Source organism: Telopea speciosissima, chromosome 3, assembly GCF_018873765.1.
Source record: "Telopea speciosissima isolate NSW1024214 ecotype Mountain lineage chromosome 3, Tspe_v1, whole genome shotgun sequence".
In the NCBI taxonomy this organism is placed as follows: Eukaryota; Viridiplantae; Streptophyta; class Magnoliopsida; order Proteales; family Proteaceae; genus Telopea; species Telopea speciosissima.
In genome coordinates, this window is record NC_057918.1 from 55,515,344 (window position 1) to 55,543,103 (window position 27,760).

At 39.9% G+C, this 27,760-nt stretch overlaps 1 protein-coding gene across 1 annotated transcript; it reads right to left on the bottom strand.

Annotated features, from left to right (window-relative positions):
* Window positions 1-11,188: 11,188 nt before the first annotated feature.
* On the bottom strand, window positions 11,189-17,996 carry LOC122653819 (GPI-anchored protein LLG1-like). The gene is made up of 3 exons (XM_043847769.1): window positions 17,834-17,996; window positions 17,683-17,739; window positions 11,189-11,799 (listed from the first exon to the last, which is right to left on the bottom strand). Exons 1-3 carry the CDS (start codon window positions 17,907-17,909, stop codon window positions 11,438-11,440), a joined length of 495 nt encoding a protein of 164 aa, XP_043703704.1. The 5' UTR covers window positions 17,910-17,996; the 3' UTR covers window positions 11,189-11,437.
* Between the last annotated feature and the right edge of the window lie 9,764 nt (window positions 17,997-27,760).

Genomic DNA, 27,760 nt, shown 5'->3' on the forward strand with positions numbered 1-27,760 from the left:
GTGATGTGTACTCCTTACAAGTGCCAAATGATGCGAATGTATGCTTGCACAATGAAGACCTTTTTTAAGATTTATTCCTTAGAAAGTAAGCTTAGGAAGGTCCTTTGGCTTTAGAAATCAATTCTTGATTGATGTAAACAAGACTTCAATTATGAGAGCTATAATCACTTTTCACTTTTCTCAAAAATAAGATTTTGGACTGTAGTGGATAAGTGAAAAGGACTGACATGTTATCTCTTTATAAGCTCATTAATGGTTTAAGAAACATGTGCAGAAAGTGCTCTAACGGCTCTATTTTTATCAATTCGGTCGACCTGAAGATTGATCCGGTCGATTGGTTCCTAGCCGTTACAAAAACTAGCCGTTGAAGGGCAATAGGGCCTTCCGGTCGACCGGATCATCGTCCCACTTGATCTGGTCGATCGGATCATCAATGGGAACGTACCCATGAAGCTTCTGCCCAATCCGGTCTATGCATGTACTGAGGTCCGGTCGACCGGATGATCAGATCGGATCACAGTCAAGACTTGATTCCTACCGTTTGACTGAGGGGATTGGTCCAGGTCTTTTTCCAACCAATTCGGTCATATTTAAGGGTCATGGAGGGGTTCATTTATAAGATCCTAAGGTCTCTAACTGATGCAAGTGCTTATTAATGCAAGTACAAGTATGCAATGAGTATTCTAAGAGTGCACACGAGCATATTTGTCTTCCTTGCTTCACATGTCATTCTTCAACCTTCAAAAGCTCTTTTGATGTCTTCTATGCTTGTCAAGCTTTATCATGCCTTCATGGTCTTGATCTTCAATGGTTAGTTCTTGAACTTCTCTTTATTATCTTCTTTTACTTTGTGTCTTCAAGTTCCTCATCTTATTTTTCTGTTGTCATAGAGACACACACAAGACCACACACACAACCTTGTCTACATGTTTGTTATCATCAAAACACTCATAGAGGTGGGGTTAGAATACCCTAACAATCTCTCCATTTTTGATGATGACAAACATATGATTTGGCAATATATATATAGCATAGCATGATAGTATGCATAGATTTTAAAGCAGTCATATATAATCATCAAAAATCATAAATCATGCAACAGTCATATATAATCATCAAAAATCATAAATCATGCATAGTTTCAAATCATCATATCTTCTCCCCCTTTGTCAACACCAAAAAGGGTAGAGAAGGCTCCCCCTGCAATATAGAATTATATGTAAAAACAGAGAATAATTGCAATCAATAGATATAAAATTCAAGGAAAGTTATCCACATAAATGTAAAAGTCTAAAGCAGGGCAATCATATAGTACTTAAGGCTTTAAACTAAGTAGACCAAAGCACTCTCCCCCTAGAGAAGTGCACCATTTGAAAAGTCATATCAAAAGTAAAGCAGTAGTTTGAAAATATTACAACCCAAATTGTCGTTAAAAGAAGTATAAATAAAGCAAACTAAGCATCTGGAGGGGGAGGAGAAATGTGAAAGTGGTGAGTGATCATCCTAAGCTGATCCATGATCTCCTTGTTGCCTCCACGATGAGCTGCGAACTGATCATCAAATCCCTGCAGACGGGAGTCATGCCTCTCCTGGTATACAGCAAATTCAGCCCTGGACACATAATCTTCATCATCACTATCATCCTTATCAAAGGCATCGTTATCAATAATGGATGAAGAGGCTTGCTTGCGCCTGGCTTGGCGACCAGCAGGAGGAGGAGGAACATCGGATCCGCTAGTGGGAATGCCCATCTTCTTCAAAGTAGAAGAATTGATTGTAGAAGGATTTGAAGTTGGAATTTCATCAGATAGATCAACTTTAAAATACTTGAAGATAACTGTTAGGAACCGACTATAGGGGAGGCTTGCCTTGGAGTCCCTTTCAGTAGTCAATTCCATAGTTTTCATAGTCACATAGGGTAGACAAATTTGGTGAGAATTGGCAATGCACCAAATGAGATAGGCCTAGAAGCAGGTAACTGCATCTCTATGCTCACCAAGAGGAAGGATGTTATAGGTCAAAATCAAATTAACCACTCTAGGAATGTCTCCAAGATGAATAGCAATAAGACCCTTGGTTTCCCCCAAATAATTCTTGAAAATTGAGCCATACACCTCATCAACATCCATAAACCCAGATGGAGATGTCTTAGTACGGAGATACTTGCGATCTCTAGAGTCATCTACCCCAATAATCTAAGCAAGCTCCACAGTGTCAAAAGAAATATGTTTTCCCTTAACAAAAGAAGTGATGGTATAGTCTCCTTCAACTCCAACTACTTGGAGATTGCAAAGAACAGTTACACAAGCCTAGTATAGGCCTTCTCTTGGGGATAGAGTATGGAATCCCAACCTATCATCTCAAAGAAGGTATTGATTTCAGAAGGAAAAATATTGTTGAGTTCAGTAACACTTACAAGCCTTTCTCTAATAAGCTTGTCAAGTTGAAATTGCTTCCACCAAATCGAAGCCTCCTTCGAGATGAACAAAGTGCCATCATATGCATCCTTCTTTGAAGTAACCATCTTTTTCTTCTTTGAAGATTCACCTTTGGAAGCCATTGAGAACAAGGGTTTTGAAAAAAGAGATTAGAAAGGTTTTTGAGAAGAAAGATGTAAGAAACTAAAGATTTGATGGTGAAGATGGGATTTGAGCACCAAAAGAGCAAGAATCTTCAAGGATTTGACAAGATTTTGTCCTAAAAACTCAAAAGAGGGGTTTTTGAGAGAAGAGAGAGAGATTTTGAAAAATTAGAAATGGGTTTGAGAACCCACGGATTTGGGTTTAAAACAAGATTTCCGCCATCCGGTCCATCGGATGCCCCTAAATGGGCATTTTAGGCCGGTCTTCCCTAGATTTTGATCGTAAGGTCTATTGGGATAGGCACAGAGGATTTTTCTCAATCGAAAGGGTTACACATACCTAACTCTCGACGAAGATTGTAGAAACGTTCTTCGGATAGAGGTTTGGTGAAGATATCCACAACTAGTTTTTCAGTCTCAATGTGTTCGAGTACTACTTCTCCCTTTTGGACAGTGTCTCAAAGAAAGTAATGGCGAACATCTATACGTTTTGCTCTTGAGTGAAGAATTGGGTTTTTACTCAAATTGATGGCGCTAGTGCTGTCGCAGAATATTTTGGAAGGATTGAATTGGAGTCCATAATCTTGAAGAGTCTGGCGCATCCAAAGGATTTGGCCACAACATCTGCCAGCTGCTATGTATTCAGCTTCGGTAGTTGAGAGTGCCACATAGTTTTACTTCTTGCTAAACCAAGAAACCAAATAGGATCCAAGAAAGTGGCAAGTACCACTTGTGCTCTTGCGATCAATATGACAACCAGCAAAGTCTGTATCAAAAAAGCTAAGTAATTCAAAGTTGTTTTGCATTGGATACCATAATGCTATATCAATTGTTCCTTTCAAATATTTAAAAATTCTTTTAACCGCGCTAAGATGTGATTGCATAGGATTAGCTTGAAATCTAGTACAAGCACATACACTAAACATGATATCTGACCTACTTGCAGTTAGAAATAACAAACTTCCAATCATACCTTGATAACGAGTCGGATCAATAGGGGTTCCATTCTCATATTTTGAGAGAGTTATTGAGGTACTCATGGGAGTGTTAGAGGCCTTTTAGGAATTAATATCAAATTTCTTTAACAATTCTTTTATATATTTAGATTGATTGATAAAAATTCCATTTTCTGTTTGTTTGATCTGAAGGCCTAAAAAAAAATTGAGTTCACCGATTAAACTCATTTCAAACTCACTTTTCATGCAATTACTAAATTCAATACATAGTGAATCATCAGTAGCACCAAATAGAATATCATCTACATATATTTGTACTATAATTAAATTAGAATCTTTATGCTTAACAAACAATGTAATATCTATCTTACCAATAAAAAAATGTCTTTAATCTATCATATCATGCCCTTGGTGCTTGTTTAAGTCCATACAATGCTTTCTTTAATTTAAAAACATGATCAGGGTGAGACGAATTTTTAAAACCAGGGGGTTGAGAGACATACACTTCTTCTTCAATAAAACCATTTAAGAAAGCACTTTTTACATCCATTTGAAAAAGTTTAAAATTTTTATAACAGGTAAATACTAGGAGCATCCTAATGGCTTCTAATCTAGTAATAGGGGCATATGTTTCATCAAAATCGATTCCCTCTTGCTAATTGTATCCTTGAGCCACTAGTCTAGCTTTATTTCTTACCCCAATACCATTTTCATCCAATTTATTTCTGAATACCCATTTTGTTCCAATTATGGATTTATTTTTAGGTTTTGGCACAAACTCCCAAACATCATTTCTTTCAAATTAATGAAGTTCTTCTTACATGGTCAAAATCCAATCATTATCCATCAAGGCTTCTTTTATATTCTTAGGTTCTACCATGGATAGAAATGCAGAAAAATTACAAGTGTTTTGAAGATTGGATCTAGTTTGAACACAAGATTCTAAGTTACCAATAACTTGTTCGAATGGATGATTCTTTAAAGGTCTAACTTCTTTGGGAAGTTCCAAAGGATTTTCTTTGGAAGTTTTTACATGAGAATCTTCACCTTCTTTCAAAGAAGTGGTCTCAACTCTTTTAGAGATTTCAGAAATTACATCCTCATCCTCATCAACTAGAGGTTTATACTTTTCTTTTGGCGGAGAGATATCAAATCTAATGTTCATCGATTCCTCTACAACTAATGTATTTTTGTTGAATACTCTATAGGCACAGCTATTGCTAGAGTACCCAAGAAAAATTCCTTCATCAGACTTCTCATCAAATTTACCTTTGGAGTCTTTGGTATTCAAAATGAAACATTTACATCCAAAAATTTGAAAATAGTCAACTTTGGGCTTCTTTCCAAAATAAAGCTCATAAGGTGTTTTAGATAAATTTTTTTGAATCAAAACATGATTTAAAACATAACATGCAGTATTAACAGCATCAGCCCAAAAATATTTAGGTAGAGAATATTCACTAAGCATAGTCTGGGCAGTCTCTTGAAGAGATCTATTTTTTCTTTCAACAACCCCATTGGATTGGGGTGTTCTAGGAGCAGAGAAATTATGGGTAATGCCTTCATCATCACAATATTTCCCAAATTGGTTTGAGTTGTCAAACTCACCACCATGAACACTTCTTATTGTAGTGACCAAATAGCCCTTTTGATTTTGAATTTTCTTACAAAGTTTGGTAAATTCATTAAAAGCAACATTTTTGTGTCTAAGAAAGCAAGTCCAAGTATATCTAGAATAATCATCAACAATGACAAATGTGTATACTTTACCATTCAAGCCTAGAGTAGGAATAGGGCCAAAGAGATCCAAATGGAGAAGTTCAAGTGGTCTAGAAGTTGAAACAATGTTCTTAGACTTGTGAGAAACTTTAACTTGTTTACCCTTTTGGCATGCATCACAAAAATAATTCTTGTCAAACTTTAGTTTGGGTAAGTTTCGGACCAAATCCTTGGAAGCTATTGATTGAATCAATTTAATATTTATATGTCCAAGTTTTCTATGCCAAACATTTGAATCTTCATAGGAAACTAAACAAGTATTGCTAGAACTAGCTTCATCAATAATGCAAGTATATATGTTATTATTTCTAGTTCCTTTCAATACTACTTTGTTATTTGCATATAAAACTAGACAATGTGAAACATCAAAACTTACTTTATATCCAACGCTACATAGTTGACTTACACTAAGTAGGTTATAGGCAAGTTTGTTTACCAGATAGACGTTTGATATGATGGTACCTCTAATATTGATGTTTCCAATGTCGATTATTTTTACTTTGCCATTGTCTCCAAAAGTCACCCATCCTCCATCATACTTTCTCAACTTTGTAAATAACTTTGTATTTGCCATCATATGCTTGGAGCACCCACTATCGATGTACTATTCAACTTGTCCTTTGCTCTTCAAGCATACCTACAAAACAAAGTTTACACATGCATTGGTCCCCACAATCTGTTGGGTCCACCGTTGTTAGAGTTGAGAGACTCCTTAGGTACCCAAACTGTCTTGTATGTAGAACTATAGTTCTTAGGTCGTTGGTACCACAAATGTCAAATGGAGATGGTGCCTTTTTCTGCCTTTGTCAATCGAAGGAGTTTTGGGTCCTTCTTCCTCTTTGGAATCTTTGATGGTCATAAGGTCTATATGAGTTAAACTTCATATATGGCCTATGGTTTGGTTGAGGTCTATAGTTTCTTTCCATTGTGTATGGAGCATATAGTCTTTGATATTGACCTTGGGGTCTTTGAGGTTTTTGAGGTACATATTCCCTTAGGGGTCTATTCCTTCTTTGAGAGGTATATTGAAATGCATGATGATGTTGATTTCTATACCTTTGATTTCTATATCCTTGATTCCTTGAAGGGGGAACATGAGAAGTTGACGTTTGACCTTGATATGTTCTTCCCTCTATCACTTTTTCTTTACCTTTGGCATGGTATGGGATTTTCCCATTATAGCCTAAACCTTCTTTGTCTTGTGGTGGTTTTTGAGGGGTACCAAGAAGAGTGTCTAAATATTTTTGACCCTTAGTGAAGATTAGCAAAGCTGACGTCAATCTCCCATTTTCTCCTTCAAGTTGGGCAATATAGATACGTACGTCATCTATTTTATTGTTCAATTTTATTACTTCCTTTTCTAAAAAGGAGTTTGAAGCTTCAAATTTGCGACTTGCCTCATAGAGAGCTTCAAATCCCTTTTCAATATCATCTTCATCTATGTCATCCGTATCTATCTCTTCAATTGAATCACTATATTTAGAATTAGAAGTAAGATAGGCTGAACTTACCTCTATGTCATCTTCTGTTGCCATAAGAGCTAGATTTGTGACTTCTTCATCAGAATCTCCTACCACTTCTTCTTCACTTGAGTCCCATGAAATTTCAGCGGCATAAGCTTTCTTCTTTTCTTGTCCTTTTGGACACTCAGTTCTAAAGTGATCAGGCTTTCTGCAGTCAAAGCAGACAATATCTTTCTTAGAAGAAAAAGTTTTATCTTTGGTAGAAATCTTACCTTTGCTTGCTTGTCCCTTATTGAAGTATTTACCTCCTTTCCTTTTGAGGAATTTCTAGAATTTCTTGGTGATAAGAGACATTTCCTTTTCTGAAAGATTGATATCCTCTTCTTCATTGCTCTCTTCATCTGATGATTTAGTTGTCTTAAGAGCTATTGTCTTCTTCTTTGGTTCTTTTATTTTCGACCATCTTTCATCTTCATTTAATTCAACTTCGTGAGTAAGAAGAGATCCAAACAGCTCGTCCAGGCTCACTTTGTCGAGGTCCTTTGCTTCCTTAATGGCTGTTACTTTCGGTCTCCACTTGGGGGAAAGTGACCTGAGAATTTTCCTCACATTTTCGGACTTGGTATATATTTTACCTAAGCCCTTCAACTTATTGGTGATGTTAGTAAAACGAAAAAACATATTAGAAATGCTCTCATTTTCTAACATTTTAAACAGTTCATATTCATGTACTAATTTATCAATCTTAGATTCCTTCACTTGTGAAGTTCTTTCATATGAAACCACAAGTGTATCCCAAATCTCTTTAGCCGTTTCACACATGGCTATCTTATTAAATTCGGAATCGGTCAAAGCATATTGTAGAAAGGTGATAGCCTTGTAATTGTACTGAATTTTCTCCTTTTCAGCAGGAGTTAATTCAGAGGTTTCCTTAGGCACACTTTCATCATCTACAATCTTATTAAAAGAATAAGGTTAATTTTCAATAACATGCCAAACTTCAAGATTATGTGCACATGTGAAGTTCCGAAATCTAATTTTCCAATAAGAAAAATTGTTTTCATTAAACAAGGGAGGTCTAGAGACAATTAGTTCCTCAAGAGGATTGGTGTAATACGATTCCATAGATCTTTTCAGTCTCAAGTAAAATGAGCTCTCGCTCTGATACCACTTGTTGGATAACCTAGAGGGGGGTGAATAGGTTATCACTAATGAATTTATGTCCTTTTTATATTTTCTCAAAATTAAACAAGATAGATAAGAATAAAATGTGCAAATAGAAAGACACCAAATTTATAGTGGTTCGGCTAAACTTAGCCTACGTCCACTCCTCTCAACCTTGAGAGAATTCACTTGTTCCTTCCTTTCAGTACAGTAGGTGGGAAAAACATCTTTACAATCTTTTTCCACAGGAAAAGAGGATCCCATCCTTTTAAGGAAAAGAGAATTCAAATCTTATAGGGATAAGAGAATCCTTGCAATGCCTAAGTACAGTCTAGGCCAATGCAAACAATACTTTATAAAATCTAAAGCATAAACTAAATACAAAAGAAATAAATGTATAAATACCTAAGCGAGGAGTGTGATGTGTACTCCTTGCAAGTGCCAAATGATGTGAATGTATACTTGCACAATGAAGACCTTCTTTAAGATTTATTCCTTAGAGAGTAAGCTTGGGAAGGTCCTTTGGCTTTAGAAATCAATTCTTGATTGATGTAAACAAGATTTCAATTATGAGAGCTATAATCACTTTTCACCTTTCTCAAAAGTAGGATTTTGGACTATAGTGGATAGGTGAAAAGGACTGACATGTTCTCTATTTATAGGCTCATTAATGGTCTAGGAAACATGTGCAGAAAGTGCTCTAACGACTCTATTTTTACCAATCCGGTCAACCTGAAGATTGATCCGATCGATCGGATCCTAGCCGTTACAAAAACTAGCCGTTAAAAATTAGCCGTTGGAGGGCAATAGGGCCATCCGATCGATCGGATCATCGTCCCACTTGATCCGGTCGACCGGATCATCAATGGGAACGTACCCAATCCGGTCTATGCATGTACTGAGATCCGATCGACCGGATGCTCAGACCGGATCATAGTCAAGACTTGATTCCGACCGTTTGACTGAGGGGATTGGTCTGGGTCTTTTTCCAACCAATTCAGTCATATTTAAGGGTCATGGAGGGGTTCATTTATAACCTCCTAAGGTCTCTAAGTGATGCAAGTGCTTATTAATGCAAGTACAAGTATGCAATGAGTGTTCTAAGAGTGCACACGAGCATCTTTGTCTTCCTTGCTTCACATATCATTCTTCAACCTTCAAAAGCTCTTTTGATGTCTTCTACGCTTGTCAAGCTTTGTCATGCCTTCATGGTCTTGATCTTCAATGGTTAGTTCTTAAACTTCTCTTTATTATCTTCTCTTACTTTGTGTCTTCAAGTTCCTCATCTTATTTTTCTGTTGTTATAGAGACACACACAAGACCACACACACAACCTTGTCTATATGTTTGTTATCATCAAAACACTCGTGGAGGTGGGGTTAGAATACCCCAACACATCTCTTACAAACATAACTTGTAACCAGACTTTTTTACCAATCATTTGATGACATGTCGTTAAGTTAAAAAGTCTAATGTTGTGATTTCTCATCCCGGTCTAATCTCTCTTCTCTTTCTCCTTCTCTCTTTCCCTTTTCGACTCCCGCTATCACCTTAGCAGACCCTTAGCCATCTCTCGCGAATAGAGCAAGAATGCTGGACAGACAAACTCAAGGACTCTCTTGATCAGGTCCACCAGGCCAAAGCCTTTCTAATTCTCCCGTTGGTTAGTGCCACTACCTCCGGCGATGTGTAGCTAAGAGCGTTGTCCAACAATAACTATCTCAGTTGAGCATTAAAAAAAAAGCTCACAATTTCAGCCTAAAATAAAAAAAACTAAGAAGGGTTTCATATTTCATATTCAAAAAAGCACTCCACTGAAGCAGTCATGGTAGTGGAAGCGCAAAAGCGCACTGGGCAGTGTTGGACCTTTATCTGTTTCATTTCCTCAAATTCCTTAATAGAGGAGGCGGAAATGACCATCTTACCTCTGCCCAAACACACTGCCCGAGTGCAGTCCAGTCCCCTCTATTAGAGGAACTTGAGAAAATGGAGCGGGCAAGAAATGAAACAGATAAAAAAATGTGTTAGATCACGATGGACGAGAAGCACTCCGATCACACTTCGACCCATCTCACCAAGATCATTGCCCGCTCACATTGTTCGGCGGCTCAAAGATTGATTTTAGGCAATCGGTATAAGACTTGACAGAATCTGCTTGTATCTATATATATATCTGAATGAAATATCAAAATAAATACGGAAATAAAACAACTTACAGTACCATGGTGACTGTCTTCTTGTTTCTTCCAAAGTAGCAAGCAACAACACAAGTGGAGTCGTACAAAGAGTACTTTCCTTAAGGTGTTGAACGCCCCCCCTATACGTGCAGATCCGGGTTGACCTTGGCGTTCTACCTCCAAGATAAAACCACTTCAATCACAATTGGCAGCACCCAAGAGTGATTACAATACGGAGTACCCGAAGGTAATTACTCAGTAATCAAAAAGGAAGAAGAAGAAGAAAAGAAACAAACAGAATGTAGAGAGCACATTGTTTGAAGAGTATAAGAAAACACTTGCACGAATTGTATGTTTTGAAGCCCAAAGCCCATTTGTATTTATAGGCCCACCAGTACCTGTATGTATGGGATGTGTCTCTACACACCTGTACACCCCCATATACAGACTCCTCTACGTATAGGTATGTGTACATACCAAGTCCCTACGTATGGGTGCATGTATATGCATGTGCCTATACGTACTACAATGCATGTGCATGATGTCATTTTGGATAAGGGTGCATGTATTTCACCAAAAAGAATACATCATATGAACCCACATCCACCCCGCCTCGACCACGACCACGACCACGACTTGGCGCGCACGTGTGTGAAAAGCACCCCGGACCCCAACCTCACACATGAGATAAGGGAGACTTCCCTTAGAACCCTATGTCCCTTGTAAGCTACATGAACTCTTATTACCTCACCATTCCACTTGCCCATAAGCAATGTGGGACTAAACTTGAAGAGGTACTCAAGCCTTTCCAAGTTTCCTTACAAGTTTACACAAGAGGTCCTTGGTTCAAACCACCATGCACACACATATACAAGTGTTTCCAACAAAATCAAAACAAAGTGGAGGGAAAGGGTTTTTTTCATATTTGAAACTTATAATTCAAAAGAACATTTCAAAAAAGGAATGGTTTGAAACTACTTTTGAAAACACAAAATCCAACAGATTACAATAATTATCAGGTGGAAGTAAGTGGTAAAAATGCACTTCTGAGTATGTTACAGCTAGCAGTTCAAGAGCAGCCACTGATCCTTTGGTTAAAAGATACACTGCATAAGTAATAAATGTGTATGGAACTGATTACGCAAGAATCGAATACATAATTAAGGGGCAATGTGAATCAAAGAATCGGTTCTAGTAAGACTGTTTTGATACATAATAATACAACAAGGCAAAAAAACAAAACACAAAAACAAGCTACAGAACAAACGCAACCGTCCAATTGGCAGGAGAGTACGGATGATAACCATAATCAGGGCTTCACAACATCTGAATTAGTACTATTAGGGACCCAGCCAAAAGCAGTAAGAAATGTGGTACTGTCTGGACAATCAGAGCTCCATTTGCAATGACGTTTTCAGCTGGTGGTGGTGCATCACAAGTAAGCCCAAACTTATCACCTCGGCACTCGCTAGCAAATAAACCAGGTGGGTATTTTCCGTAGAGGTTAATGTAGCTGAACATGGTCGATGCACAGTCATTGGTGAGGTCATTCAACTGCTCTGCATAGGGGCATGCAAATTCCTGTAAGGCTTCACAACAGAGCTTGGTGGGGTACTTGGGTCCTTTGCACTGGCTTGTAATTATTGTGTAGTTCAGGAACTCAAAGTTTACAGTGCAACCTGTTGATGACGAGGAGTAAAACTTGAATGAGCTGTTCTTTAAGAGCTAAATGATACAACCATTTGAATATCCATTCACAAGTTGCTATCAAACATGAGAAATGTTTTAGGTCAACAAACAAATATTAATTTCTTATCAAAACTCCACCAGTTTTTTAATGCTGCCAGTCCCAAGCCCAGATAGAGGAAGAGGGTTGGTGTGTCAAGTCAGTGGCCAACATTGTAAAAACCTTTTCCTTTTAGCAAGTTCATCAAATGTTTAAAAATTTCTAGAATACACATACCAAGATTAATATAGCGATCAGATATCAGAAATTGTACATAAATGACTGCATCTCCATTCTCTTTTTATTTGGATCATCTACTTGGCAAACATGAACTACAACCTCATAAAGCTATTTTAAACAATAGATCAAACTTTCGTTGAGCTTTGTTCCTAATCTAACAATATCAAGTGTTTGATTGCCTTTAATTGAGCTTGTTGAAAAACATTTTTATTTGTATCATCTAGTTGGCAAACATGAACTACAACCTCAGAAAGCTATTTTAAACAATAGATCAAACTTTCGTTGAGCTTTGTTCCTAATCTAACAATATCAAGTGTTTGATTGCCTTCAATTGATCCTGTTGAAAAACATTTTAAACGAATTTTCCTCTAAAGTTCCTAAAAATAAAACATTCTAATGGCTTCAAATAAAAATGTCTAGAAATCAATAAGTCCAGATAATAGCAGACAACAGAATGATTATATTTTATAACTGAGTTATTATTAATGCAGAAAGTATCTCTTCCTAGGGGTTATCAATTATATCTCACAATAACCACATATGTACTTTGATTTTCCAAACACAGGAAGAAATCAGCCAAAGGTCACTGGAATGATAAAGCCGTAAACTCTCAAATACATGGTTTTTGCATTTCTTGGAATTGTCATGTTCATGAAACTCATTCAAAATATGGGAGCTTCCAATCTCTCACCTAAAAGGTGAATTTAGGTGAAAACAGATCATCAGATAGAGGGGCAATGACACAATGAGGATTGCTAACTTGATGATTATTTGCACAAAGATTTGCATAGGGATGAAAGGCTAATGCAAAATTGATCTCGAACCAGGGAAAGAATCAGTAAGAAATCAATTGCAACAGGATTGATGATATAGGGACGAAAAAATCAGTAACATTTTTTTTAACATATGAAAGCAAAAAAAAAAAAAAAAAAGAAGGATATGACTTCGGCATCCCACCTAAGTCTCAATCAGCATCACACCGACCCTGCAAAACCTTTCACCTTGCAACTGCATCATCATACAGCCTATCTGGCATCTCACAAGGAAAAACAGCATAAAGCCATCATCTTTATTTTGTATAAATCGTTGGGGGTAGGCTCTGAGGCCTTTACAATATATAAAGGGTAATAATCCTCTAGAAACGGAAAACAGCAAAATAGAAAGTGTTTTAGAAAAGTCCTACGCATGTAGTAGGGCTGCCTTGTACAATAAGGAAACAAGAAAATAGTAACTACTAGGATCCTACCACAAAATTAAAAACAATGTCCCCACCATTTGATAAGATTCTTAGTTTAAGAGGAATCTAAAAGATATAGCAACCATAAGCTTCCTAATCTCCACAACTGGCCCCCACCGTGTGCTGATTTCAAGGAAGAGAAGAATATCTCCAATTCCTGAAATTTAGAAACTAACAATAGTGAGCCCCAAATTTCTCCCCCATGATTATAACAAATCCTAAACGATAGGATCTGTATACCTTCCATATCGCATGCCATCTTCTCCATAGTGGGCCCCACAGGGGTGATTTTAAGGAGCTCTAATTCCTCCATACACAGCCTTAGTTTGAGTCAGAGAACTGGTTCAATATTCAACCAAACCCACACAAATCAAACCAACCAATTCATAGGAAATCCGCATCTACTCTCCTCAGCTTGAAAAAACTCGCTCATGAATTTTGTAAGGATGCCGATTCAAATTCCCATGATCAACCTTCAATCGGAAGTAGAATGTAAAAACCGTTGATTTTGCCTGCCATCCCTCCTTGGTTCTGATACCAAATAATGAAAAGAACCCGGCAAACTAGTGGGAAGTCAATTGCAATGAAGATCGATGATATAGGGACGAATAAATAAATAACTTAATTCTTTTTTTTTTCTTCTTTCTTTACTAGAAAAAATAAAAAGGATATGACTTGGGCTTCCCACTTAAGCCTCGATCAGCATCACACCGACCATGCAAAGCCTCTCACCTTGCAACTGCATCTCACAAGGAAAAACAGCATAAAGCCATCAGCTTTTCTTTTGTCTAAATCATTGGGGTAGGCTATAAGGTCTCTAGAAACAGAAAACAACAAAATAGAAAATTTCTAAGGACAGTCTTATGCATGTACTAGGCTGCCTTGTCCAATCATGGTTCATGAACTCAGTTTCAGACCCCAACTCGGTTAGGCCAAAAATAAGTATTTGTTTTACCCCCGGATAGCAAAACAAATGAATATTTTACCACACTTATGGTTTTTAGCAATGTTTTATCATATTAACATTTATGGAATTTATAGATTTGAGAAAACCCCCAACATTTAAAAGTTGAAAATTGCACCTACTGCAGAAAATCCAGTTTTTGTTCTTGAACTGGGGGGTTGACTTTTTATCCTTTTGGAATTTAATTTTTTAACTATTGTTATGGAGTCAAATAGGGGGTATTTGCTTATCTATGAATAATATCTTAAGTAAACATTTACTTAAATGACATTAGGCATAAATGTTTGTCCTAGTTTCTAGCAAAAATAAGTGTCTGTCCTGGTTTCCCACTAAGTCAAACTCCTATTTGGACTTTGATTTTTCAAAATTTGATAGTGTCATTGTGTTTAAATGGCCCGAAATAGGCTGTATACCAAGTTTCATGACCAAACTAGGTCAAACACCCACCGAAACCATCAAATGAGTTCAAAAAAAAAGTGCACCAACTCGCTGAGATCTCGGTCCAACTAGGTTTTTGGCCTGACCAAAACCAGGTCTGAAACCGAGTTCTCGAACCATGCACCAAGGAACAAGAAAGAATTGCCGAAAATTCAACATTTCTATCACAAGAATTGCAAAACCTTATGGACAACCTGATATTCTTGCAGAATATAAACAACCAAACCCCATGTTTACTCTGGCTCACATCCAACTGATTTCCCCCTCCTACATGGGGAATCACCCAATTTTTTTCCTGGCAACAACCAAACCCAGGATGTTTTCAAGAGCACACCTAACCTTTCAACTCACACAGGAGTTATTCTTGAGTTTTACAACTCAAGAAATACAAGACTCTAGAATAGGCAGATATGCAAGATAAAGCTCACTCAATGCCTCTCTATAGGTGGATATACAAGTGGAAGTTCACAACCCTCTAACTAGGATGGATATACAAATAAAGCACAATGACTTGATTCTAACGTATAAAGCCCAAGTAGATGTTTTCTACTTTCTAAGGTGTCAAGACCTCTTGGACTCCTGAGTATCCTCTAGGGTACAACAGATAGAATATGGCCATTTTATGACTGTTCTATGGCTGTTGGAACTTTGCCAATCCACCGCTTGAAGTGCCCGGTCGACCTCCTAACCGAACTAGCCATTATTTGACCATTATAAACTGGCATTCAAATCAGCCGGTCAACTGGCCACAGGAAAACACCATAGTCTGTTTTTGGCCAGTTTTCCTGTTTACCGCTTTGAGATCCGATCAACCGTCCAATCTTTCTAGTCACATAAATGGTCAACTTTTCACCTAAGAAATTGATTCATGAGACTAATCAATCCATTATAAAGCACTTGGTCTTGGATAGAACCATTACATAGGATTACAAGAGATGGAAAGTAAAAAGCCGAATCCTATGTATTTTGAAGCTTGGTCTTTAATCACTTCAATTCATTATTGTGCTAACTCCTTCCAAGTCATTGACATTCTTCAATTCATAATAATCGTGGCTTGGTGAAGCTTTATATCTTATGATCTTGATTACTTCATCCTCTAATGCACATAGCTCCTTCCAAGTCATTCGCATTCGTCAATTCCTGAATAAACGTGGCATGGGTGAAGCTTGTAGATTGTGATCACCAACTTCAACTTATTTGGCATGACTTGCTTGAGCCTCTTTCTTGTTTGGTTAACTCCAACTTTCTTGAGTTCCCATGACTTATTTGTGTGGACTCTTTATCTTCTGAGATATTTGATGAACTTTATCTTTACATCCGCTCTGATGCTTGGACATCAATTAACAAACACGTTACTGTGTAACTGTGTATCACTGTATCAACACATTTATAACATTGCACAGAACATCATTTGTTATATTATAAAGCAACCAGAATGTTCATCATACCATGCTTGATCTCTGGACTAAGTACATAGCCATTTTCTACCAATAACAGTACCTCCGGGATAATATACCAATTAAGTATAAGCATGTTAAGGAGCCTTTGAAACTTTTCTAGTGATCTGCCACTAATAACAGCACCTCCGGGATAATATACCAATTAAGTACTAGCATGTTAAGGACCACCAAATACTCATGTTTGTTATCATCAAAACTTAATATCAATTCAAGTGGGCTAACAGGCGTCCCACCTAGAACTCAACTAGCATCTCACCAGTCCAACTTGGCATCCCACCAAGGCTGCTTCTGCATCCCACAAAAGCTCTCTGCATCTCACAACTTCTCCAGCCTTCTAGAAAAATAGAAATAAAGGAAATTATACCTAAAAGTAGACCCATGTGACCCAGTTGGACAAACCAACTAGTGAACCAAGATTGGTTCAAACCAGACCATAAATCTGGTTTAATCCTAATAGTAGGTTTGTAATCAGCCTATTTCTTCTTCCTCCTGCACTGTTATGTGAGAGCATATCGATCTGCATCAGTTATTTTGCCTACCATGTTATGAAGATTTTCCTAGCTGTGCAAATCATAATCAAAAGTGATCTGTTAATAGTGACCAAATGGATTGGCACAATTTCATGATGTTATGGATAATTTTCCATGAAAAACCAACTAACCTGCTACATAGTAGATAAGAGCATCTATGGTCAGCTAGAGAATCCATCGCCACAAATAAAAAGGAATTGGGTTAGGTTGTTCTTAGTTCAATCAGACAAGTTTGTAACCCTTGCCTCCCCCTCCCAACTCTCAATTCTCATTGTTATACCCATGAGAAATGCCAAGGAACGGTCTCCTTTCATCCACATTTAAATTACAATTATCATTGACTATATGTCTTCTCATTTTCTAACCTCAAGTCCTTGGGTGATCACCTGGCTTTGCAAGACATGTGAGAATCTAGTCAACCCATAGCAATCTACAATACAGCTCAAAAACATTTTCCCAAACGCTAAACTGCTCTTGCATATCATCAGAATTGTTTTCTATCACCCAAAAAAAAAAGAAGGGAAGAAAGAAATTTTCTAATTTTTTATCTTTAGATTTTTTCCAGTTCCATTTTTCATTCATTTTTTTGCTAAATCACCCAAGAAACTCCATCCACAAGAAGCTCAAATCTAAGGACTAACGAATTGAATGCAATTCTTCTTTTTTTCTTTTTTTTTCCTTGGTGGGCAAATTGCAAGTGTCCTTTTTTTCTTCCCCTTTACAATATATTCTTCATTTAGGAGAAAATGTGTACCATCAAAACAGGAAACCATGAAAAATAAACTAAGCATTATTTTCCTATTCTTTCCTCTTGAATAAAAGCTCCATGTAGAGATATTTGCTCTCATTAATAACTAAATTATAACAAATGTGCCCCAAAACAGGATTTGTATTCGAACAATTAGAACGAGAATGAGAAATTAAATAACAAGGAAAAAAAATAAAGAGGGGGAGGGGGGGAACTAACTCTTTTTAGCCTGAAGGAGGGTCCGGCCTGTCGATTCATGAGATTCAAATACATTGTCTGCAAAGATCAAAATGAATTCAAAGAATAAGAAACCAGAGAAAGACGAAACGAAACTTGTTGCGAGAGAGATCTATCATGGGTTCAGAATCACCTGAAATGAAGCTCGAAGTCGCCAAGCTCGTCGAGAGGAAGAAGAGAAACGCAAAAAAGCAGTGGTTCCATGTCATGGTTGTATTAATCAAAGAGAGATCTCGCGATCTCTTTCTCCCTCCTGAGTCCTGAGAGAGAGACCTCGATAAGCATCCGAAGAGGGAGAGCAATAGGAGCGAACGGAGAAAGAAAAACTTCCGCGTTTCCTCTCGGTGGGATAACTGAAATTACCAAATTTTTGGACAGCTATTTCCCTTTGTGTGTGGGGTATATGATTGTGAAGGCTACGGACCATTGGATTAAAATCTGTTGACAGCATCAACGCCATTCAGTTACATAAATGACCCTCGAATTCTAATCCAACGGCACAAAACACTTAAAAGTTTTGAATATTTCTCCCACTTACCATTATTAAGCACACTAAATAACTAAGGGTGCCAGCTAGATCATTTAATACCACAAATGGCCTATTTTTTTTTAGGGAAATTTCCTAGATCCACTAGATAAGAAAATTAATTACAAGATAAGTAGATTTAAAATTAATTTTACATCCATTAGTTTCCATTTTGAAAAGATTTACTTAATCCCCAAAGTTAGTTATTGCTTATGAAAAACAAAATTGTACTTCCTAAAATACCCCCCACATCATTTCATTTTCTCTCCATATTTTTATTCAATAATTTCATTTTTAATCACATTATGTGGGACCCATGACCTCCTCTCATCTTCCTCCTCAAAAGCCACATCATCCCTTGCCTGCAACCCTCTCACCTTGTCCTGCAACTCCCCCAATCGCCCTCCCTCTCCCGCTCTCACTCTCCCCTCCCCTCCCCTGCAACTCCATCCCATCGCGCTCTCATCAACCCCAGCCCCATCCCTTGCTGCTCTGCCCTCCCCTGCCCCACCCCCTGTGTTCAATCCTTCTCCTCTCCATCCGAGTCCCCACCGGCCCCGGCTCACCCACTCTTCTCTGCTTCCCCCCCTACCTGTCATCCCAACAATTGCTACAACTTTCTCATAATTTAGTTTATCTCGTCTCGTTCTGGTCTATTGTGTGATCATATAACATAGAGAAATGATAGAAACACCAGATTCTCTTTGACCTCCTCCTCCTCTCTCTCTCTTTTCGGTTTTTGTGTTCTTTTGGTTGATGAAAATCAATTTTTAAATATGTAATGTGTCTACAAATCCTCTTCCCAAGTAAGCATTCGTTTCCTTACTGCGTCTTGTCTCCATTTTCGCACAATTTGATTGCACCAGATGGTGAAATGCTCGTCAGAGGATACAAAGGATACAGTTCTCTCTCCTTAAACATTTCGGCATAGCAACGACTCACAATTTTCCTCTTTGTTACCACCGGTGAATCACTTTCAGTAATGGATATCCGACAATATATAAATTTCCAAGCACTTTCAATTTCGATGGATTTAGATGTTGTTCTCTTTCTCTTTGTCGCATCCGTTAGGCGGATAGTCGCTTGTGTCTCACGGGTTCTTCTCATCAATGAGAACCAACGAATGCCAATTTGATTCTTGTTGGTCGTTAGATTCAAGATGGAATCCACAATGTTGAGATTGGTGCGGATTTCAAAGTTTCTGTTTTGTTGTTGTTTCTATGTTCTGTTTCTGCAAGTTGTGGTTTTAGGGTTTGATGGCACCGACTTAATTAGAGATAGAGTAAATGGGAAGTGTTGCGTCAAGAAATCGTCTAGCTGTCCCTTCGAGTGTCGTTACCTGTAAAAGGACCTGGGTGACAAAGGAGAACCGGTGTGGTTCCGGCCTAGGATTCTCCGATGCCTAAGTTAGATCTCTCTGAGCAAATAGATGAATAGTTAGCATTCAAGATGGGTTAATGGGGTAGAGTACCTTTGTATATACAGTGGAGTGTGGTGGTGTGGAGAGTCCCAGTTGATGACAAGTAACCCTTGTAGTAGATAGACGTTCCTAGGTAGTAGGATTCTTTTCTTGGTTGGTTGCTCTCCTACGGGAGATAAGAGTCCTAGTAGGGAGGATGTTCCTACATCTTTGTGTGTTGGATAAGGTCCTTGGTGCTTGAGTCCATCTGGAACTGTGTCTCTGGTAGGTAGTACCCTCTACCCATAAGACGATGTATATCTTGTCGTTGATGGTAGTAGCTTGCGGGTAGTAGGCCGTAGTACCTAGACTTGGTCCTTAATGGTAGTAGCTCGTAGTACCTGAACTTGGTCCTTGATGGTAGTTTCCCATCCGGGCCAATCAAGTGAAATGTAAGGTGCTACACCCGCACCCGAAATATATCCTAATGCCCTGGGCAAATTAGACCTTACCAAAGGGTAATGCCATGGTGGCAGTGGTCAACATCTATGACCTTGAACCTAATATTTTATTGTAAGTGTCCCCTCGAAGTTTTGAGAGTACGGCTCAAAGCCCCGCAACTTTCCTTGAAGTTTGGGCCCTGACAACAGCAATGGAGTCACAAACGGACTCACTTGACTGGTTCTGCTCGTGGATCCGCCCGTGCTGTTACCTACCCTTTTGGTTTATTTTTCTGTGGGACCCACATCCCCGTGTCCCGAACACCATAATTAGACCCTCGGACCAAATGGACCTTCACCCTTACCATTAATTGGTTAAATGGGCTATGAAAGTGGGCCCACAAGACTTAATTTAAAGTAAATAATGAGTTTTACTATTTTAACTTAAACCAAATAGACCTTAGAGGACAAATAGGTCCTATGGGACTTAGGGCTAACCCAAACATATCCTAATTAACTAAATGGACCTAATGGGTTATGACATGGAACAAACAAGCCCTAAGGCCCAAATTAAAACTCGTTTAAAACCCAAAAGACTAACTAGTGTTTGGGGGTACCTAAACAAATAAGACCTAAGGCCCTTTTAACCCTTAAAAGACAAACTTAAACTCTTATTCCCTTATCTCTCCCCCTCCCAAGCAAACCGTGGAGGAGAAGAGACAAGGAAGAAGAAGAAGTAGAAGTAGGAGAGGAATGAGAGGGGAAGGGAAGAAGGTGGAAGCCATGCCAAGATGGCTGGCTGCCCCACATTTCCTCCTCTTGCTGTCCGGACAAGGCTTGAAGAGAAGAAGAAAAAGAAGAGATGGAAAGGAAGACAGGAAGAAAAAGGAGGTGGATCTTCAAGGCTAGCTAGGCTGGGAATAGAGCTCCACTCACCAAGGTATGACCTAAACCCTTGGTACATCTCTTTCCATTTCCATTTTGGTAGATCCCTTAAGCATGGGCTAACCTAGGGTTCCAATTGGGACTCAAGGTGAAGCTCGGTCCTTAATTGGAGCTCTAATGGTGCTGACCAAACCCTAGATAAGCTCCTATGAGTTGCCTTGCAGCCATTGCTGTTGAACCTTTGGTTCTAAGCTATGAAACCCTATCTTTGGAACCAAACCCTTGTGTGATCTTGGATCCATGAGGTAAGCTTAGGTTCTAAAGACCCTAGGGAGACCTAAGACACCCTCTCCATGACCCTGAGTGCTAGGGGTACTCCAAGCCTCAAGCTGGAAGAGAAGCCCTTTGAAATCTCAAAAAAGATTTTCGGCGGATGCACGATCGGACCCACCAATCGTGGTACCGTCTGTCAGTCTGCCTAGTGTAATCCCAATGACTTGACCTAAACGGATGAAGGAACGGATTCATTCTATTGCCTCTGCCTGTGGGTCAGTTTCCTCTCGGGTATGTCTCAGGGATCGAATGGATGCAAGGGCGGATTAAGATGGCGCATCCGTCTGTGGATCCGCTCGCTCTTGGGTGTGTCTCAAAAATCGAGCGGATGCACGAACGGATCCAAGTAAGAAGTTTTGTCTATGGATCCGCTCCTTGTGTTTTGACCTTTTGGCCTGAACAGAGTCAGGGACGGATTCACCCTGTTGCTTCCGTTCGTGAGTCCGCCCATGCTGTCTTGGTTGAAACTTGGTTTTAACTTTGGGGACCTAGCATGAGACCCCTCTATACATCTTTTAATGATTGCTTTTGTATTTTTAGGCTACCTAACTCGATGGATAGCTGGTGCACCGGTGAGATTCATGTCAACCACGCCGGGTGACACCCGAGTTCGGTGAGTGGATTTTGGGTGAATTTGTTGAGCTTGAATATACATATTAAGCAACCATTATCATGATATTATATAAATATAAGCATTGTGTGCATTGCATTATTTACCTCAAATGTGAACTGTTATGAATGTGATATTATTCTCACGAATGTATCGGGTGACGGTGCCGGGTGTACCGGTACCGGAACCCCAATTTATTTAATTATGAAAACTATTATATGCCATCCTGATCTGTATGTGTCGTGCCGTGCTGGTACCCGGGTACTAGATGAAATGGGACGTTGATGCACCCGGAATACCTCTCGGGATGATAAGACTTACATGTAGTATATCTGTGGCTAGGATGCTTGCTCCCTTATGGTACGACCCTTGCAAATAGGGGTTTATGTGTTGGATAGTCTGAGCACTTGTTGTCTGTGGAGGTGGGAGAGGCCAGGTCAGGGGTAGTGATGGCTATTGGGGTCTGCCACTGGGTGACCAGATGGTTTCTACCGGCGTAGGCTCCCGTGTGATAATTGAGGTTTCACTGGGGCGATAAGTTAAGTGACCCTCAGTGTCTCCTGAGTTATCACAGTAGCATACACTTGACTCATAGAATTTGTGTGCTAGGTGAAAAATGAATCTAACATTAGCATGCATCATTCTGCTTGAAATTGTTTGTGTGTATGTGTGTGCTCCCCTTTGCTCCCTCACTAGCTAGTGTAGCTAACCCCGTTGCACAACCCCTTTTTAATTGATATGTAAGTAAGTTAATTAACGAGCACCGTTGGATGCGAATCAAGTGGAGCCGGTGGCTGTGACTTGGATGTAGATGTACACCTAAGAATGGTGCCCTAGTGGCGATTATTTATTTACTTTCTGTATTCATCCACGATCATGTATAAACTTTTTTGTTTAATTATAAGGAGAGATTGAATGGTTACAAACATTTAAATTGTACTATGTGTTATCATTAGAGAACTGATGCTCTATAATTCGCATGATTTAATTAAATTTTGCTTCTGCTGACTCTGTGATTGGAACGATTCATTTCATTTGGTACGTTCCTGCCTGTTATCACGATTGATGACAGGGTGGACTGTGGCTCGGGACACTGTATCTGTGATCCTGGTAAGTATTGGGATGACACTGGTTATCCCAGTTACCCCCTATTTAATGTAAAATATCTTTATCGGGATGGGGGCGTGATATAAGGTGGCCAGCTTTGGGATGGTCTTCCTATTTGGGCCAGGACAAGTGGCGGCTCACGATTGGCTGGTGTGATTTTAGGTTTATCATTTGCTCCCCACTCTCTTGGAACGGAGTGTCCAAGAGAGTAGTTTTCTCATTTTTGTATCAGTGAGGGGCTTACTATAAATAATCACTTTTGGAGGGTGTTCCTGTGAAATCTTTTAGTGGAGTGGGAGAGGTTAAGGGTTCTAAACTCTCCCACTACACTTATTGACTTATTCCTTTTCGTTTTCTTCTCCTTTTTGGATATATATCCTTTTCTCTCTCTCCATTCTTCACTTTTCACTTTCCTTGTCTCTCTCATACTTTTTGGCCTTTTCCTTTTCGCTTTGAAGATTTGTCTCCCTGGCTTTTGACTTTGTTACTATTTCTTGTGCCCCCCAAGTGTTGGTTCTTGGGTCACAAGGAGTAGGGTGGTCCTATTTGCTTGCCCGTACCCCAAGTGTTGGTTCTTGTGCCTCTTAGAGCTTGGTTTCGCTCATAGTCTCGTTCACACGACCTCGATCGTTGGTCCTATTTGCTTGCCCGCACCCATCCGCTCTCGCCTGCGCCTGTCTACGCCCATCCATGCTCAACCGCCCCCCATTGGTGCCGCTCTACTGTCCGGGCCCGTCTGTGCTCGTCTGCATCTGTTGGCGCCTGTCCGCTCTCATCTGCGCCTGTCACCCTCGTCTGTGCTTCTTCGTGCCCGTCAGCGCTCGTCCGCCCCAGTCCGTGCTTGTCCGCACCTATTGGCGCCCATCCGTGACCATTGGCGCCTGTCATAGTCTTACGCCCATCCTTGATCTTGCACCCATCTCTGGTCTCACGGCCAGTCTCAGTCTCATGCTCGTGTCTCCCGCCCATCCTTGGTCTCGTGCCCTTGTGTCTTTAGCCTCATTGCTCGCACCTGTGGCCTTTCAGGTATTGCCTCGGCCAAAAAAATTTTTTTTTGGTATAATATCTGACGGATTTCTTTGTTGTTCGTTGCAGTTCTTTTCCTTCTTCTCTTGGGTTGGCAGCTTAGCATTGGGGGAGTATCGCCCAAGTAAGTAGCCTTCCTAGTCTTTGTTCATGATGTCCAGCAACTCTGACTCTGCCACTGAGGTGATGGGGTCCTCTGATAGGCCTTCTATAGGCCTTGGTAGTTGTTGAGCCTTGGTGACCTTGAGCCTTGGTGGTCCTTGGACTTTGGTGGTCTTATGCCTTGGTGGTCTTTTGAGCTCGGTGGCCTTACGCCTCGGTGGTCCATGGACCTTGGTGGCCTTACGCCTCGGTGGTCCATGGACCTTGGTGGCCTTATGCCTCAGTGGTCCGAGGACTTGGGTGGCCTTACGCCTTGGTGGTCCATGGACCTTGGTGGTCATTTGACCTTAGTGGCCTTACGCCTCGGTGGTCCAGGGACCTTGGTGGTCCGTGGACCTTGGTGGCCTTATGCCTTGGTGGTCCGTGGACCTTGGTGGCATTATGCCTTGGTGGTCATTTAACCTTGGTGGCCTTACGCCTCGGTGGTCCGGGGACCTTGGTGGCCTTACGCCTTGGTGGTCCGTGGACCTTGGTGGCATTATACCTTGGTGGTCTTTTGACCTTGGTGCCCTTACGCTTCGGTGGTCCGTGGACCTTGGTGGCATTATGCCTTGGTGGTCATTTGACCTCGGTGGCCTTACGCCTCGGTGGCCCATGGACCTTGGTGGCTTTGAGCCTTGGTTGTCATTAGACCTTGGTACTTGAAAGTATTCGACCAACGGCCGAGAAGTAGATGGATGTAGCCCAAAACTTATCGCCCCTCCTTTTTTTTTTTTCTCCTTGCTCTCGCCTATAGACACTGAAATTTTGTCACCACCTCTGGTGATGATGATGACGGGATACAGACGATGGACGTCGCACCCCTCTCCCTTCCCCAGGACCCAAAAAGACAGGGCCCATGGACCCAAACATACCTCGAACACCAAAAAAAGCCCATTTTGGCCCAAAAAGTGGAAAAAGGAGGAACCTCACTGACTACGGCAATGTGGACAGTCCCCCACGGCCCTGTGGAGGCCCCCCATGGCAACCAAGTACAAAATCACATCGCCGGGGGGACTTTTGAAGTCAGCTTGTTGACATCGGCCACAGTGCCATGGTGGACCCCTCCAGGCCCATGAAGGGGTCCTCCCCCTATAAATAGGAGGGTCCCTCTCCCTTCAAAAACAGTTTTTTTTGGGCAGGGAGACCCTCCTAGCTTGTGTTTGAGCCTATTTTCCCCGATTCCCTCTCTCTTGAGAGTCCGTTGGAGTGAGACTCCAAAGGCACAGCTAGATCCGTCGATACCTGTTCGAGTAAGGAGCGGTTTTATCCCTCTAATTCGTTATCCCGTCAGTGTACGGATAACAAAAATCCCCTTCGCAGCTGTTATTCTGTCCGTTTATAGATAACGAAAAGACATCCAAAAGAGTCGTTACTCTGTTCGAAAAAGTCTGTGTTGGTCCATTCGTCCGTCTCCCCTTGAGCCAGGGGATCATCGAGATCCGAGGTATACTCGCATAGAGGTACATTTACTATATCTCCATCATCTACAATGTAGTCCTTCGTGTTTTATCGTCCAGTGTATATATTGTAAATGTATGTATAATGTACATTATGTAATTTCATCATCATAAAGAGAGAATATTTTCCCTTTTAGCATCTATAATAGAAAGACCGGTTTTTGCCAGGCAAGATGGGTACCTAACACCTTCCTATGCTTGTAACTTGACCCCTTACCCGAATCTCTGACCAGACCATATGGAGCTCTGTAGCCCATTTCCATTCATAATGGATAGGGCTACACCTATTGGGTCCTAGGCCCTAACCCTAGGTGGCGACTCCTCATTTTATGACTTTAATATTTTATGAAGCATGATCCCTACCCCATGATGATGTGTCAAAATGATACCCCCCACTTTACCAAACCCGATAGTCTGTCGCCAATAAGGCTGAGGAAACCCTGTCATCGGGGACCGCGGTACTTACAGTGGCGACTCTGTTGGGAAATAAGTCGATAAGCATCCACTTGAGGTCAAGCTTTCTAAAAATAGATGCTACCAAAATGTAAGAATATTCTCTCCAAATTTTGTATGAAAACCCGTGTGGCTAACCTTTCCGTGTACTAACTGCATCATGCATAGTACTCGAAGTGAAATCAAATGACGAGGGTACTCCCTGTCATACCTTTACCCCCGGGGAGGTGAGGTACGTCATACCAAGTACTCTGAGATCGGATGATAGCCGCTTCCTATACCACTTTCATGCACACACACACGGCATGGAAACACATTTACCCCGTAGTTAGTCGTTCGACCCCATGAGTAGTCATGGGTAATTCACGACGAAGCTACAGCCTTTGATATTTACCATACGAGTTTAGGATCACCAGCGAGGGTAGTTACTAGTGTGCTGTGGGGTGCTTTAGCCACCCAAAAAAGGCACTAGTATGACTATTCTGAGATTGCGTGACCTACTCTCCAGGTATATTAAAAGAACCACGTACCCGTAATTCGCGACCATGAGCGATAGGTATATCGGTTCTGTCAAGGGTGACCTTTTTTTGTCCTATCAAGCCTACGCATTGCATACATCATATAGGAAAATAGACCATATATGATTGGGGTACGACACAAACTAATCCTTATTAACTTTAAGAAGGTCCGAGTTTAAGGACACCTGATGATTAATCGGCCTTGTTTGCACAAAATAATAACCGCAAGTGAACGAATCAATCGTAGCTACAGGTCGAACTCAAGGAGATGTACGCCACTCTATCTTACTCACTTTAAAGCCATGCAAAGTGAACCAAATTAGTTAAAGTGTAGAATTAAACTAAGGATAATTAAATTAACGTATCCTAACTCACAAGCATCTAGTGAAATTATGTATCTAACGAATTTAATTGGCGTCCTAACACATATCCATCTAACCTATCAATACTAACGCGGATTGAAAGGAATAAATCGCAGCCACACACCACAACCACATAAAAAAAAATACAAAAGAAAGAGATTAGAGAGGGAGAATGAGGCTAAGAGATTAGAGATGTAAAACTCGAAGGTGCTTGAACCAGATTGAAATTGCTTGCTTCTCACACTTGAAATGGCGCTACCAAATCTGAAATTAAAACAAAAATAATTAAATTAAAATCCTACCATAATGCATAATGATAATAGTGAATAAAAAAAAAAAAAGATCCTAAAAGCATGATTGAATTAGAGAGGTAGAGAATGAGAAATAAAATAAAAATAATGGAGAATGAAAATTCCTAATAGAATGGAGGGATTAATGGAGATGAGAATATTAATAAAATAAAACTAATAGAAGGAGAAAGAGGTAGAGAATAAGAAGAAGAAATTAGAAACTAGAAGAATTAAGAGGTTAAGAAGAAGAAGAATATAAAATAAAAATAAGAAATTGATACTCCCTTCTACCAAAGTTGAAAGTGCATGAATGTAGTTGAAGAAGCTTGAACACTTGAATAATCCTACCATGGCTTCCTCTTCCAAATCTCCGAGTCTTGTCATCAACTTAGGAACTTAGACTAGAAAGCTTTAAAGCTAAACTAGGATTAAAATATTACAACCAAATTGAAGACATAAATTGAAAGTAAAACATGAATTAAACCTATTATAACCATGGAATTAAACTTA

What these genes read in the sequence shown, in the direction of transcription:
- LOC122653819 (XM_043847769.1), bottom strand. Translation starts at nt 17,909, where the DNA reads ATGACATGGAACCACTGCTTTTTTGCGTTTCTCTTCTTCCTCTCGACG. An exon ending in GACTTCGAGCTTCATTTCAG is followed by an intron (nt 17,740 to 17,833) that starts GTGATTCTGAAC and finishes TGATCTTTGCAG; the next exon opens with ACAATGTATTTGAATCTCAT. An exon ending in CCTCCTTCAGGCTAAAAAGA is followed by an intron (nt 11,800 to 17,682) that starts GTTAGTTCCCCC and finishes CGTCATCAACAG; the next exon opens with GTTGCACTGTAAACTTTGAG.